We start from the raw sequence: 16,704 nt of genomic DNA, 5'->3' as shown, positions 1-16,704 counted from the left end.
TAGATCTGAATGGACAAAAACATGGAAAAAATGGAAAACTATACAAAATGCTAACAATAAGCATTTCTGACATTTTTACCCTTTTTTCTTTTAATTCTCCAAACTGCTTTATAATTTTTTCTTTTTTGAGACAAGAGTCTCACACATTAGGAAAACTTATCTTTTTTCAGAGAATAAACCATTGAGAATTTTAGCAGTATCTATACTATAAAAATTCAATATTTATATAAATGACATTTGTGAGGCACATATTAATGTCTATAATTAATAGTTCATTTAAAAGTAAACTTTAAGAATTCATTCTCAAGTTTGGACTTCCAAATCTTACTGTACAGAAATATAACTAATTCAAGATACAAATGTTTAACTAAAAATACAAATTTATTCAGCACACACTGAATTCCAAAAACAGCTGGATAACCCAATAATTTCTTCAATGTGAAAAGCAATAAGGATCATTTTTTAAAAAGCTTTTATCTGTGGTAACAAAAAAATAGTTAATTAATTTGAAATTTACTTTTTAAATCACAACAGAAATCTATTCAAATTTCCTTATGTAAAGATAAAGGTGGCATCTCAAAGCACTGAGAGAAAAGATGTACTAATTAGCAAATAGTGTTGGGTGACTAAGTAGCTATGTCGCGTTGGGGGGTGACTAGATCCATATCTCAATTCCTTAAACCAGAATAAATGCGAAGTCTATAAAATGAAGCCAAAATATGCCAGAAGAAACCACGGGAGAGAATTCTTAGCACCTCAGAAAAAGAAAAGCCTTTAGAATTAATGAAATAGATTTGGTTTTTCTGTTTGTGTTTTGAGACGGAGTCTTGCTCTGTCCCCCAAGGTGGAGCACAGTGGCACATCTAGGCTCACTGCAACCTGACTCCCAGGTTCAAGTGATTCTCCTGCCTCAGCCTCCCAAGTGGCTGGGATTACAGGCACCCACCACCATGTCCAGCTAATTTTTGTATTTTTAGTAGAGATGGGGTTTCACCATGTTGGCCAGGCTGGTCTCAAACTCCTGACCTCAGGTGATCCACCCCTGCCTTGGCCTCCCAAAGTGCTGGGATTACAGGCGTAGGAGCCACCACGCCCAGCTATAGATGTGTTAAAGATTGATAAATCAGACAATATAAATATAAAAGTACTCCGCAAGGTCAAAAACCACCAAAAAAGTAGGGAAAATTTGTTGTAAATTGTATTTCCAAAAACAATTTCATTTCCATTAGCAGAAATTGCTGGATATTCAGAAGACAGGAGGACCTGTTTACTGGTTTATCTCCTAAAAACTAAATTTAAAACATCTATTATTTCACTAATAAAATATATCATAAGATTATGCACATTAGTATGTTTTATGTAACGCTGATTGTTATGCTTTATATATATATGCAAAAAAGGTTTATTTTTATGCAAACGATTTTCATGTAAAAGCAACAATATAAAGTTACATTTCAGGCTCTTTTAGATATCTAAATGGTGTCTTCCATTGCTTGGTTTTTCATTATAAACATCATCCTTGATATCCCCCAAACGGCCAGGTGCGGTGACTCACGCCTGTAATCCAGCACTTTGGGAGGCCAAGGTGGGCAGATCACGAGGTCAGGAGATCGAGACCATCCTGGCTAACAAGGTGAAACCCCATCTCTACTAAAAACACAAAAAAATTAGCCAGGAGTGGTGGTGAGCACCTGTAGTCCCAGCTACTTGGGAGGCTGAGGCAGGAGAATGGCACAAACCCGGGAGGCGGAGCCTGCAGTGAGCTAAGATCGCGCCACTGCACTCCAGCCTGGGTGACAGAGCGAGACTCTGATTCAAAAAAAAAAAAAAAAAAAATTCCCCCAAACACCTGTACACATGTCCCTCACTATCTTTTTTTTTTTTTTTTTTTTGAGACGGAGTCTGGCTCTGTTGCCCAGGCTGGAGTGCAGTGGTCGGATCTCAGCTCACTGCAAGCTCCGCCTCCCGGGTTTACGCCATTCTCCTGCCTCAGCCTCCCGAGTAGCTGGGACTACAGGCGCCCACCACCACGCCCGGCTAGTTTTTTGTATTTTTTAGTAGAGACGGGGTTTCACCGTGTTAGCCAGGATGGTCTCGATCTCCTGACCTAGTGATCCGCCCGTCTCGGCCTCCCAAAGTGCTGGGATTACAGGCTTGAGCCACCGCGCCCGGCCGTCCCTCACTATCTTGTGCGAGATTGATTCCAGGATACCCAGTGGATACCAAAATCCATGAATGTGCATTTTTTAATATAAAATGATGTAATATTTGCATATAATCTCCCATTACACAACCTCTCATATACTTTAAATTGTCTCCAGATTACTTATAATACCTAACACAATGTAAATGCTACGTAAACAGTTATACTGTAATGTTTGGGGAATAACAACAAGAACAAAATGTCTGTACATGTTCAGTACAGATGCAACAATCCCTTTCTTCTGCTAAATATTTACAATCCCCAGTTGGTTCCTTCTACAGATTCCACGACAGATATGGGGGGCCAACTATACATACATGTATATATATAAGTAGATATAAAAATAAATATGAATGTAAAAACTCAGTATATTACTAAAGATATGTCCTTATATACACTATTAATTAGTTGCTTACATTTGCTTGATATTTCCTTAATCATTACTACTATGTTGGGAAGAATATGCTTAATTTTCAAAAGAACATATGAATCATATGACTTTTACACATTTTCTTAAAATACAGTCTCACCTCATATTTTTAAGAGTTGTCAAGAAAGTACATGATCTTACTTGAGTCTTACCCTTCATATAACCACAGAGGATAAACTGCTAAGAGTTTTTCTTATTAAGAGATATTAATCCACATGTTTTACAGCAAAAGATAACAAACCATTAAAGCAAAATCACATACATCAAGTTCAAAGAAAAAATCTTGTTCTTTGGATGCAATTTCATAATCCGCTCTTAAAGCCAGGTCATGGACTTTCAGACATTCTCCAAGATCCATTCTCTGGAAGGGAAAAAAGACATAATATTGAAACAAAAAAACACGTTTTGAAAAAAAATGCATCAACAACCACAGTTCTTTTCAGAATACATATTATGTCATACAGATGCTTTTTTATGTAGGGGCTTCCAAATTACAAATTTTCATAGACAAATAAAAAACGTGGTGTTAGAAGAAAAAAATGGCACCAATTCTGTCTACCAACAGATGGGAACAGGGATCACTTGTACTTAACAATAAATGGATATGGAAAAGCTTTTCAGAATCTGAGAGAAGCTTCTAGCTTCTATATCACAACATAGTTCATTTAGCTCCACAACACAAAAAAGATAGTTAATTTTAAACCAAACTAAAAGAATATATAAACTGAATCGTTGCGATGTCAATGCGCTTTGAAGAATATCTTATTTTTCAAATAAAGATGGAGTCCTCAAAAAACAGACTGGTGGCTGGGCATGGTGGCTCATGCCTGTAATCCCAGCACTTTGGAAGGCCGAGGCAGGAGGATCGCTTGAGCCCAGGAGTTTGAGACCAGCCTGAGCAACACACTAAAACCTGTCTCAATTTTTTAAAATAAAAAATAAATTTAAAAAAACCCAAAACAAAACAGACTGGTGACTCTGATAGTCTTGTCTGGGGACAAGACTAATAAACTAGTAAAGAGATGATTTACTAATAATACCCAATATAAGTGCACAGAGAACAAGCATTTAACCCCACTTACAATAAACATGTATCAGGGAAATAAATACTCTTACTGAACCTAGGGTCCTTCTACTGGGAAACTCCAATTAGGTGTTAATTTACCAAACCAGAGGCTTTTCTCGTATCTGAGACAAAATATCTAAAAATCTATCCATTTTTATATGTATCTAGGCAACTTTCAGGAAACTTTTTTGGGGGAAAATATGAGGAGAAAAAATTGGCAAGATGCAAGATCATTACAGTTATGATTAATCAGTGATCAAAGCAAGGCAGAGATTTTCCAACTGGAGGTGTGACCACCCTTGGAATACCTCAAAATCTCTGGAGGGTTGGTAAAAAGGGAGTACAAGTCATTCTCCTTCCTTTGACTATTAAGGTCCCACTGTGGCAAGCACTATCTTAGGTGCTAGGGATATAGAGTTAAGTGACAGAGACAGTCTGACTTCATGGAGCTTACATTCTATTTGAGGGGAAACAAATAACAAGAATCATGTCTATGAACAAAGTTAGATGATGTAATAAAATAGCAATGCTCCCCATTATTATGGGGGGCTACTTGGGATGAGCTGGTCAGAGAAGACCTTTCTGAAGAGGTTACAATTAAACTGGGTCTCAAGAGGGAGAAGCAAATGAATCTTAGGAAAAGGCAAAAAGTAATGTTCCAGGTTGTACAGAAGATTTAGAAAGCAGATCTTTAAAGTATTTATTTATTTATATGCCACTGTTAATCACAGGGAAGTTCATGGTAACAGGGAACAGGAACAGAGTATGGCACACAGGTCTGAGTCTTAGCTTTGTATACAGTATCTAAAAATGAGTCTGCCTATTTAACTTGTCAACAATCTAAATATGTATAAAAAAGTATAATTTTGTAAAATATCCCAACTAAAAAGCATAGTTAATTCACGAGATCAAGATTCAAAAGTATTAACAGACCAGATAAAATTTAAAAGAAACAAATATGAAGTCCTATAGTTACATATCTAAGACAATAAATTTACAAATAAGTAGGTATGAGCAGAGAATCAGACAATTTAAAAATGTAAGTAGTCAAGAGTAACGGTTACAGTATGGCACAACTGAGAAAAACTTATATTGTCTAAAACTAACTCAAAGAGGACACAGTATAAACAAAGCAGGAATTCTCTACTGAAGGCTGGTTTTAAAAGCAAACCACTGTTCTCCAAAACACATTCTACGTACTAACACATTTCAAAAGGAGTATGAGAAAATTAGACATAAGTATCTCAAAACCAGGCTATACAAAAAAGCCAGGGAACAGAAATAAATAGAGAAGACAAAAATAAGACTGAACCAACTTCAATCAACTGAGGAATTTTTCATAAAGCAGCAGAAATAGATTTGTTTTATTACGGGGCCGAATAAACAAATATTATTATTTGTTTTATTATGAGTCAGACTTTTAACTCTCTGAATACTTGTTCTTCTTTTTTTGAGACAGAGTCTCACTTTGTCACCTAGGCTGGAGTGCAGTGGCATGATCATGGCTCACTGTAGCCTCCACCTCCCAGCTCAAGCGATCCTCCCACCTAAGCACCCCTCCCTGACAAGTACCTGGGACTACAGTCCCCGGCCACCATTTCCAGCTAATTTTTTTTTTTTTTAAATAGAGACAAAGGGTGCTATCTTGCCCAGGCTGGTCTCAAACTCCTGAGCTTGACTGATCCTCCCACTTCAGCCCCCCAATGCTAGACTACAGGCATGAGCAACTGCACCTCATCAATAAAATATTTTCAATAATCAAAGTTTTCCAAAGGTAGAACAAACAACCTCAGAGTTAGTGAGTTCCCAGATAAATGAGGTGCTCACTGTTTTGACAACTCTTTTACTAGGATATTAAAGAAAGAATTCAACCATCAGGTAGTTTTTTTCTTCCTTCGGACTCTTAGATGTTGTGACTATTAAATCAACAACAACAACAACAACAAAAAATCCAACAATGTTTCTGGCCACAGTGGCTAATGCCAGTAATTCCAGCACTTTGGGGGGCCAAGGTGGGAGGATTGCTTGAGCCTAGGAGTTCCAAACCAGCCTGGGTAACATAAGAAGACCCCAACTCTACAAAAAGTAAAAAAAAAAAAAAAAAAAATTTATCCAGGCATGGTGGCCCATGCTTATAGTCCCAGCTCCTCAGGAGACAGAGGCAGGGGGATCACTTGAGCTCTGCAGGTCAAAGCTGCAGTAAGCTGTGATCATGCCACTGCATTCCAGCCTGGGTGACAGAGCTAGACCCTGTCTCAAAAGTAAAAACAAACAGAAAATGTTTTTCTGTAAAACTATATTACCTTCGGTTCTTAATTACATAATGGAATGAATGGGAATGTATAAATTCTGCCCTCAAAGTTATCCTTTGGGAAATAATGAGGACTCACCACTGTTATAAAAGTCCTCAACATGCTTAGTGGTATTAAAGTACTATACTGTTACTGAGTATGCTGAGATTTTTCCAGGCTCCAATCCTTACCTCCAATTCATTAGTCAGGTTTAACAAGCTAAGGAGTTTTTCAGTGACAATAAACAAAAAGTAGAGCTTTCTATGGATGTGTAGAAAATCTAATTTAAAAGGTGCTCATTAAACAACAATTATTAAGAAAATGCAGAAAAACTTAAATATTCCTAAGAAATAATTCCAGAAAACATGATAGGAATGAAAGAAGCTAACGGCAGAAGGAGGTTGTCATTGTCTTTGATATGCCAGGCAGTAGGTTTCTGAAATTAACAATTTCTAAACATCAATCATGCCAACAACTTCCTTACTATTTTATTTCCACAGCTATAGCTGTTCACACGCTAAATTTTATTTCATAAAATGCAAGATGTCACAGTTGGAAAGGCTTTTTGATCCACTGTAGTTCTCAAACTAGACCGGGGGAACTTTTACATAATATTGATGGAAGCTTTTTAAAAAGTCCCAATTCCTACCTCCCAAAGACTGATTCAATTGTAAAAGCCTTCCAGGTACTTTTAACGTGCAGTGTTGAGAACCACTCACTGATCTAGTTTTATTCCCATTCTTTGCACAGAAAGAATGACTTGCTCAGGGTGCTTATCAGAAAATCTCGTTAGACTGATTCCTACTCTAATATAGCTTCCACTTTACCATGCTAGTTCCCGTTATTTCAGTACTAACTTACCTTCCAATATTTTTCAGTAAGTCATTCCCCACAACATCTAAAAAAGCTCACAGCAGAGATTCAAAGCAGCTGTCTACTTTCTTTCTTCTGTATCTCCTTTATCTTACTTTCATCAGTTCCCTGGATCAACTACATTTCCAACCCGTATTCAACAAAACCTTAAAAGTAACACATAAATTTTGCCTCACTGTTTTTAACCTAAACATCTGTCTCTATTGCAAGAATTCTAGGCTCCCTGCCTCCACATCTTTAAAGTTACATCACACAACCAACCAAAGGAAGAAAAGCAACTATGTAGACCAAGAACAAAATGAACACAAGAAAAGATACCATTTTACCACTATAGTAGAGGTGGACTTCTTGGTGAGAGTAGCCTTTTGGGGAAGGCAAGCCATGGGGAAGATTCATGAAAGGGGTAAGATTAACTCACTAAAATGTGACTTCCATAGAGCAAGAATTCTTCTGTTTTATCTACTATGTGCCTATGCTGAACAAATCAAACTGAAAAAAGGGCAAAGAACAACATTTGGCACAGGGGGGCTTATTAACAAGCCAGAGTGTTCAAGATGAATTCCAGGACAAAACTGATCTGAGTTCCTGGAGGGGAGGTTCTCCTTAGCCTCTCCTTGGATTATCTCCTTTGCTTGGACTCCTTACCTTCTTAAGTGTTTTGAGCTACTCTTCTTTTTTACTCCAAGAGGCAGGGCTTGTCATAGTCTAGCCTGCCTCACCACAAGCCCTAGGACCAAGGGCCTAATTATAACAAAGAAGGCTTTTTTATATGTGGAATATCTTCAGTGGTTATCTCTTCGGGGACCTAGTGGGACAGTAGGTATAGCCAAGGCAGATTTTCAGAATACTAGGCATCTATGTTCCTCTGTCCATACCATGATGACTACTAAGCATCTGCTCTGGCACTGTGCTACGCACATGAGGAGTATTTAAAATTTAAAACAAGGTCAGATGCAGTGGTTCACTCCTGAAACCCCAGCACTTTGGGAGGCCAAGGCAGGCAGATCACTTGAGGTCAGAAGCTCGAGACCAGCCTGGGCAACATGGTGAAACCCTGTCTCTACTAAAAACACAAAAAAATAGCTGGACGTGGTGGCAGGCACCTGTAATACCATCTACTCAGGAGGATGAGGCACAAGAATCACTTGAACCCAGAAGGCAGAGGTTTGCAGTGAGCCGAGATCGTGCCACTGCACTCCAGCCTGGGAAACAGAGTAAGACTCTGTCACAAAATATATGTGTGTGTGTGTGTGTGTGTGTGTGTATACGTATGTGTATACATATTATTTATTTTTACTTTTTTAGAGACAGGGCCTCACTCTGTCCCCCAGTCTGGAGTACAGTGGCATGATCTCAGCTCACTGCAACCCTGCCTCCCACGGTCAAGCAATCCTTCCGCTTCAGCCACTTGACACCTGAGTAGCTGGGACCAATAGGCACACTCACCATACCTGGCTAATTTTTTGGAGATGGAGTCTCACCTGGTTGCCCAAGCTGGAGTGCAGTGGCGTGATATCAGCTCACTGCAACCTCTGCCTCCCAGGTTCAAGCGATTCTCCTGCCTCAGCCTCCCTAGTAGCTGGGATTACAGGCATGCACCACCACACCCAGCTAATTTTTGTATTTTTAGTAGAGATGGTGTTTCACCATGTTGACCAGGCTGGTCAAACTCTTGACCTCAGGTGATTCAACCACCTCAGCCTCCCAAAGTGTTAGGATTACAGGCCTGAGCCACCACACCTGGTCTTAAACTGTTTTTTAATTTAACAAGCAGCTGCTGGGAGTGGTTGCTCACGCCTGTAATTCCAGCACTTTGGGAGGCCGAGGCGGGCAGATCACTTGAGATCAGGAGTTCGAGAACAGCCTGACCCAACATGGAGAACCCTCATCTCTACTAAAATAATACAAAATTAGCCGGGCGTGGTGGTGCATGCCTGTAATCCCAACTACTCGGGAGGCTGAGGCAGGAGAATTGCTTGAACCCAGGGGGCAGAGGTTGCAGTGAACCGAGACCACGCCACTGCACTCCAGCCTGGGCAACAAGAGCGAAACTCCATCTCGAAACAAAAAACAAAAAACAAAAAAATCAGGTAGCTTACTCCATAATTAAATTCCTTCCACAAGTTTATTCTTGGTTTTTAATTTTTACATCTAAATGCTTAGATTGTAGATTTTTTTTTTAAATGCTTATTTGTAATTAAGTTCAGCTCTGCATTTTGTCTTCTCCATTCTGAATCCATTACTCCATGAAATGTTGACCAAATAACTATACCTGATCCTGGTAACTTATAGCACCACAGCGTTTTATACTGTTGTTTTACCAACAAAGGTAACAAAGCCAAATTGTCAAGAATTTTTAACTTTTCTTTTGAAATTCCAAAAGTGAATGTTATTTCCCCAAATAAACTCTAAGCTTCGTTAGAAAAGCCGTCTGTTTCTCTTACTTATCCCTCCCAGGAGACCAAGTTTTGCACAAACCATGACTATTGAATAAACCTGATAATTTCACTAAGGAATTCTATTTCTAAGGAATTAATAGTGAAATAATTATAAAAAGATAAATGGAGAATAAAGTTGAACAATGTTTTTTAGAAAACAAGAAACATTTTAAGAGCCTCTCAACAGGGGTTTGGTTGATTCAGCTACGGAACAGCTATACAGTGTCTATTTAGTCTTTAAAAATGATGTTCTTGATACACCAAGTGGAGAAAAGAGAAGCTGGCAAAGAAAGATGTAATAAAATATGTATTTTGGAATTTACAAATCTGTATTACTATGAGGGTTGTTTGAACTTTCTGGTACCGGTTGAATTATAAGCAATGAGCATGTATTATTATTACAATTAGAACAATCAAAGAAGCCAGGTCAGGCGTGGTGGCTCACACCTGTAGTCCCAGCACTACGGAAGCCTGAGGCAGGCAGATCACTAGAAGTCAGGAGTTCGAGACCAGCCTGGCAAACATGGTGAAACCCCATCTCTACCAAAAATATAAAAATTAGCTGGGCATGGTGACATGCCTGCATCCCAACTACTCGGGAGGCTGAGGCAGAAGAATCACTTGAACCTGGGAGGCAGAGGTTGCAGAGAGCCAAGATCATGTCACTGCCCTCTAGCCTGGGTGACAGACTGAGACCAGACCCTGTCCCCTCCTCCAAAAAAAAGAAGCCAACTTAATTTTAGAGAAAAAAAAAATTGAGAGGCATGTGAAAACTATACATTAAAATTAATGAATAGAAATATTATGGTAGAGCAAATCAAAAGGTTGATTTATACATTTTGAGTGTACTGTTAAGTGTAAATTAATAGTAGTAATATGTTAACATATAAACGATAGAATTTGGCATAGTAATAGCTCCAAGTAATTGTAAATACACCTGCTTTGTTATGTGTTTGAACATTTGTTCAGTTCTATGAACCAGATCCTGAACAAAATTACAGAACAGCATGAGAATATAATTTCTACAATCAAGGAATTTATATTCACAATGGAAATCAAGACATTAAAGCAATAGCTACAAATGTCTACAAAGATGTACATACAAGGATTTGACTGCCACAGTGTACACCAAAAACAGAAACAAAGACTATTATTAATACTCACTGCATATAAAAAATAAGAGAACAGCCACACTACAAAATATTATTCAGGCATTTTTAAAAATGCAGACAACTGATACAGAAACTTCTCCAACACAAGTGAAAAAAAATTCAAACAATTTAACGCCATCTGTTAAAACACATAACCTTGTGTAAATGCACAGAAAGGAGAGTGAAAGATGTACAGTAAATAGTTGACAAGGTTTAGATCTGAGAAGGAGGGTGAGGTATAATTGGAAACATTCATGTTTTATGCTTTATTCTCTTGTACTTAAAAACTACATTGTCTAAGTAATAAGACATACTAGGCCAGGCGCAGTGGCTCACGTCTGTAATCCCAGCACTTTGGGAGGCCGAGGCAGGTGGATCACTTGAGGTCAGAAGCTTTGAGACCAGCCTGGCCAATATGGCGAAACCCCACCTCTACTAAAAATACAAAAATTGGCCGGGTGCGGTGGCTCAAGCCTGTAATCCCAGCACTTTGGGAGGCCGACACGGGCAGATCACGAGGTCAGGAGATCGAGACCATACTGGCTAATACGGTGAAACCCCGTCTCTACTAAAAAATACAAAAAACTAGCCGGGCGAGGTGGCGGGCGCCTATAGTCCCAGCTACTCGGGAGGCTGAGGCAGGAGAATGGCGTAAACCTGGGAGGCGGAGCTTGCAGTGAGCTGAGATCCAGCCACTGCACTCCAGCCTGGGCGACAGAGCAAGACTCTGTCTCAAAAGAAAAAAAAAAAAAAAAAAAAATTAGGCAGGTGTGGTGGCATGTGCCTGAAGTCCCAGCTGCTCAAGAGGCTGAGGCAGGAGAATCACTTGAAGCCAGGAGGCGGAGGTTGTGAGCCGAGATGGCGCCACTGCACTCCAGCCTAGGGGACACAGTGAGACCCTGGTCTCCAAAAAAAAAAAAAAAAAAAAGAAAAGAGACTGGGAACTAGACCACATCAGAACACCTCCCTTTACCTTGTATTATCCATTTGATCCTGAGAAATTCACTTAAACTCTGAACTTCCAAGCTAGAGTGCACTGGCATGACCATAGCTCACTGTGGCCTTGAACTCCTAGGCTTAAGTGATCTTCCTGCTTCAGTCTCCTCAGTAGCTAGGACGACATCTGCATGCCACACCAAGTTAATTATTTTTTTTGTTGAGATGGAATCTTGCTGTGTTGTCCAGGCTGGTAACTCCTGGCCTCAAGTGATCCTGCCTGTGCCAGCTGAACTTCTGTTTTCTCAAGTACTTCAGGATTGCTGTTCAGATCAAGTAAGATGTTTATAAAAGCACTCTGAAGGCAGGCTGTCAACCTAGTTATTTTGCATATTGATTGCAATGGGATATAAGCTCAATGAGGGAGGAACACAGCCTTTCTTGATCATTGTAACAGCCCCAATCAGATAACACTGTTCACCACATAATAGGTACTCAATATTGTGTTATATAATATGACACAATATTATATTACAGCTCAATTATTTGTTCAGTGAAGAACTTATTTCCTTGGCTCATAACTTTACATACTTCTAATGCTTCTATTTTCAAGTGAATTCACAAAAGAGGGCTATCTTTATTAAATATCAGTGTGTATGAGGAAGTTTCTAGGACAAGTGAAGATAATTTACACAGAAGACACAGAATAGAGGGAAAGAGCCAGAGCAAATGCTTCAAGGGAGAATACAATATTTCCTATCAGGAAAATAAAGAGGAACAACTTAACTGGAACGAGATGATTTCTACTAGAAGATAAAGGAAAATGATGGGGGGGAAAGAGGATGTAGGATTATACTGGCCCACAGGCCACTAGTTTACAGCCTCTGACTAGATTGTGAAAGAGTCTGAAAATGAGTCAAAAAAATGCAGAATTTATTCTGTAGGAAAAGAATACTTGACTACTTAGGCAGAAATATAACACAATAAAATCCATGTTTCAGAACAATTAACACTAGACAGATTCACTAGAAGAAAGAGACAAAGGGCAAGAGAAGATATTACAAGAATCTAGGAATAAAGCCACTGGGGTCAAATTAGAACAGAAAAGAGAAAGCAGGTGATAGAGGTATATCAGACTGCCAAAGAATTAAAAAGCAAACAAACAAACAAAAAAACTAAAAAAACCCCCCACACACACACAAACCAACAAACAACAAAACCATTTAAAAAATGTGAAGTGGGCCGGGCGCGGTGGCTCAACCCTGTAATCCCAGCACTTTGGGAGGCCAAGACGGGCGGATCACGAGGTCAGGAGATCGAGACCATCCTGGCTAACACGGTGAAACCCCGTCTCTACTAAAAATACAAAAAAAAAAAACTAGCTGGGCGAGGTGGCGGGCGCCTGTAGTCCCAGCTACTCCGGAGGCTGAGGCAGGAGAATGGCGTAAATCCGGGAGGCGGAGCTTGCAGTGAGCTGAGATCTGGCCACTGCAGTCCAGCCCGGGCTACAGAGCAAGACTCCGTCTCCAAAAAAAAAAAAAAAAAAAAAAAAAAAAAATGTGAAGTGTCTCTGGAATAATGAATCCCAACACACCTTCTTACAAATGTGGAAATCAAGACTCAGATCAACATTTGCCTAAGATCATAAGCTAATGGCAGCAGAGTAAAAATCTCAACAGGTCTTTAACATAGCTCAATATTCTTTCAGTAACACAATCACTTTCAACCTACAGGTATTAGCTAAATGGAAATTAAGTGTGGAAAGAAAGAAAAAGGAGTCTTTTCAGGGTTTTAAGCATTTCAAACATGAGAAAACAATGATGCCACCAAGAGAACTGACTAAATCAAATGGGAAAACTGTTCTATGAGGAAAAATGTCTTGCTCTGGACAAGATGATTTTGAGGAATAACAGGAAATCTAAGTGGCAGCATCTAGTATGATACAGATATATGACTACATTCACTACAGGCTTTCTTTATTCAAGTTTTCCAGGGTGAAAGTTTTACATATTCCTCCCCAGAGTTACAGCTCAAGCATTTTTCCAGAAGACCCTCTAACAAATTACACAAGAACACAGAGTCTGACCTCCATGTTAACAACTATACCTTAGACATGAGTATAGGGTGAAGAGAAATGGGGCACATTGTGCATATATAACGTTGTTGGTTTTCTACCACTCCCCAATTTCTTAACTGCCTCTTTCCACTTGTGTATGTTCCACCTCCAAACCCATTTTTCCCAGAGTAAAGATAAATCATGATATTTTTCTACTTTTTAATAACTTTTTTAAGAACGTAGGAAATATTTTTGTATCCATTTCTGATCCTAGATGTGCAAAGAAAACTAGAAAAAGTTAAAACAAGAGGTCTTGTCGCACAAAGACTATGGTGTACTACCTAACTGGAAAGAGAGAGAGACAATGAAACGATATACACAAATGAGATAAATAACACATTTTTTTTCAGTAGTACAGAAAGCAGGTGTTATACTGGGGTTGAGAGGCTAAACTGCTACAGGGTAAGGCAATCACATATAGTAAGCCAGAGAGGATTTAAATTTTTAGGGAGAAAGAATATTGCAAGCAGAGGAAAAGAGCGTAAACAAAAATGAGAAGTATGCGAGGGAAAGAAAGGAGTGAGACGACAATAAGCAAATCAGTTTGGTCAAACGAGGGAACCAGCCAGGCACGGTGGCTCACGCCTGCAATCCCAACACTCTGTGAGGCCAAGAGTTCCAGGCTCCAGTGAGCTATAATGACACTATTGCACTTCAGCCCTGCGTGACAGAGCAAGATTCTGTCTCCAAAAAAAAAAAAAAAAAAAAAAAAGGGAAAAGAAAAAACAACTTACACTATTTATTCATTCAAGGGAGAAGTATCCTGGGTAAGTATTTTAAATTTTTCAGTACAGGTATAAACAATAGAGAACTACCACAAGTTTTGCGTAGGAACAAAATGGCAAGTTGATTCCCACTCAGAAATGACTACCTTCTTCTCCACGTTCGGATCTCTTCAAATGTCACTTCATCAAAAATTTTCTCCATTAGGAAACAAGAGTTCTCATATAAAAAATAAAATAAAAATTTTCAGCCAGGCGCAGTGGCTCACACCTGTAATCCCAGCACTTTGGGAGGGGTGGGTCGCTTGAGGTCAGGAATTCAAGACCAGCCCGGACAACATGGTAAAACCGTGTCTCCACTGAAAATACAAAAATTAGCTGGATGTGGTGGCGCATATCTCTAGTCCCAGCTACTCGGGAGGCTGAGGTAGGAGATCACTTGAGCCCAGGAGGTGGAGGTTGCAGTGAGCCGAGATCGCACCGCTGTACTCCAGCCTGGGAGACAAAGTAAGACTCCATCTCAAAGAAGAAAAAATTTTATTTTATTTATTTATTTATTTTTATTTTATTTTTTTTTTGAGACAGAGTCTCGCTCTGTCGCCCAGGCTGGAGTGCAGTGGCCGGATCTCAGCTCACTGCAAGCTCTGCCACCACCCAGGTTTACGCCATTCTCCTGCCTCAGCCTCCCGAGTAGCTGGGGCTACAGGCACCCGCTACCTCGCCCGGCTAGTTTTTTTTGTATTTTTTAGTAGAGACGGAGTTTCACCGTGTTAGCCAGGATGGTCTCGATCTGTGTTAGCCAGGATGGTCTCGATCTCCTGAACTCGTGATCCGCCCGTCTCGGCCTCCCAAAGTGTTGGGATTACAGGCTTGAGTCACTGCACCCGGCCAAAAGAAAGAATTTTAAAAAGTAAATAAAAATTTTCTCCAACAACCCTGCCAGAGCAGCTCCTTGGCCTTGGCCCCCTCTCCCACCCCATTCCCACTCTGAATTACCAAACTATGCTTTTGTGTCATAACACTCATTACTACCTAAAATCACAGTATTTGTTTTCATATTTGGCTGTGTGCCTCCCACATTACAATGTAAACTCCCACCACTGGAACAGAAACCCAGGTCCACATCTGTATTCCCACCACCTACCACAGTACACATAGTAGGTACTCAAGTATTTAAGTGAGTGAATGAATGACTGCTAACTTCCTCCATCAGCAATACCCTCAGAGAGAGAAAAAAAATAACAAATTACTTCAATGAGTAATTTGAAGTAATTTGTTAATTTTTATTAGATTTTAAATGTAAAAGCTAATTTACAATTAGTCTTTATTTGTTAAAGTTACAGTCACATGGGTATTTGTTTATGATGCGACTTCAGAAATTACAAAACAAGTACCATGAATTATCTTTACTTTCTCTATTCAGACCTTATTAATCTGATCCTTCTTGCTCACCCTTTTCTATTTCTTCCTCTGCTTAATTCCAATTATCACTTAAATTTGATCACTCTAAACATTTTTGTAATAAATATAAGGAGAAAAACACAAAAACTTATCTAAACTTAGAAGTTTTACAAGTCACCAGGCACGGTGGCTCATGCCTGTAATCCTAGCATTTTGGGAGGCTGAGATGGGCGGATCACGAGGTCAGGAGATCGAGACCATCCTGGCTAACACAGTGAAACCCTGTCTCTACTAAAAATTCAAAAAAATAGCCGGGCGTGGTAGCGGACGCCTGTAGTCCCAGCTACTCAGGAGGCTGAGGAGGAGAATGGCGTGAACCTGGGAGGCAGAGCTTACAGTGAGCCGAGATCGCACCACTGCACTCCAGCCTAGGCAACAGAGCTAGACTCCGTCTCAAAAAAAAAAAAAAAAAAAAAAAAAAAAAAAAAAAAAAAAAAGGGTAAGTTTTACAAGTCATACTATCTGAGTAAAATCAACACACATCTTTATTTTTGATCCTGTAAGCCAAAAAAGTTTATGAGACCATTTATTCTCAAAATGCTTTGGCCAGGAACAGTGGCTCATGCCTGTAATTCCAGCACTTTGGGAGGCTGAGGTGGGCAGATCACCTGAGGCCAGGAGTCCAAGACCAGTCTGGCCAACATGGTGAAACCGTCTCTACTACAAATACAAAAAATTAGCCGGGCATGGTGGCACATGCCTGTAATCCAGCTACTTGGGAAGCTGAGGCAGGAAAATCGCTTGAACCCAGACGGAGGCGGTTGCAGTGAGCTAAGATTGAGCCATTGCACTCTAGCCTGGGAAACAAGAGCAAAACTCTGTCTCAAAAAAAAAAAAAACAAAAAACAAAAAAATAATCCTTTAATCCTATACAGGTTAAAGTAAAACACTAATGAGCTTTTAGAAGTTCCCTTAATGAGTAAGAATCAACTAGAAAGCATGTAGGTCCTGCCTAAAGGTAGAACTCATCACATGTTAAAAAATATTTCCAGTGACAGAGAATTTGTAATTCTTTGT

General features: G+C 39.5%; 1 protein-coding gene across 9 annotated transcripts in view; it reads right to left on the bottom strand.

Moving 5' to 3' along the window:
- The window catches only part of LUC7L2 (LUC7 like 2, pre-mRNA splicing factor), a 66,946-nt gene that overhangs the window by 22,769 nt on the left and 27,473 nt on the right, over positions 1-16,704 (bottom strand). For all 9 annotated transcript variants that reach the window (XM_073009389.1, XM_073009392.1, XM_073009398.1 and 6 more), the window contains one exon: positions 2,896-2,994. In XM_073009389.1, the coding sequence (XP_072865490.1) occupies positions 2,896-2,994 (99 nt within the window). The remainder of the gene's footprint in view (positions 1-2,895; positions 2,995-16,704) is intronic.

This window comes from Chlorocebus sabaeus, chromosome 21, assembly GCF_047675955.1.
Source record: "Chlorocebus sabaeus isolate Y175 chromosome 21, mChlSab1.0.hap1, whole genome shotgun sequence".
Taxonomy (NCBI): domain Eukaryota; kingdom Metazoa; phylum Chordata; class Mammalia; order Primates; family Cercopithecidae; genus Chlorocebus; species Chlorocebus sabaeus.
This window is presented reverse-complemented; position numbering and strand designations above follow the sequence as displayed.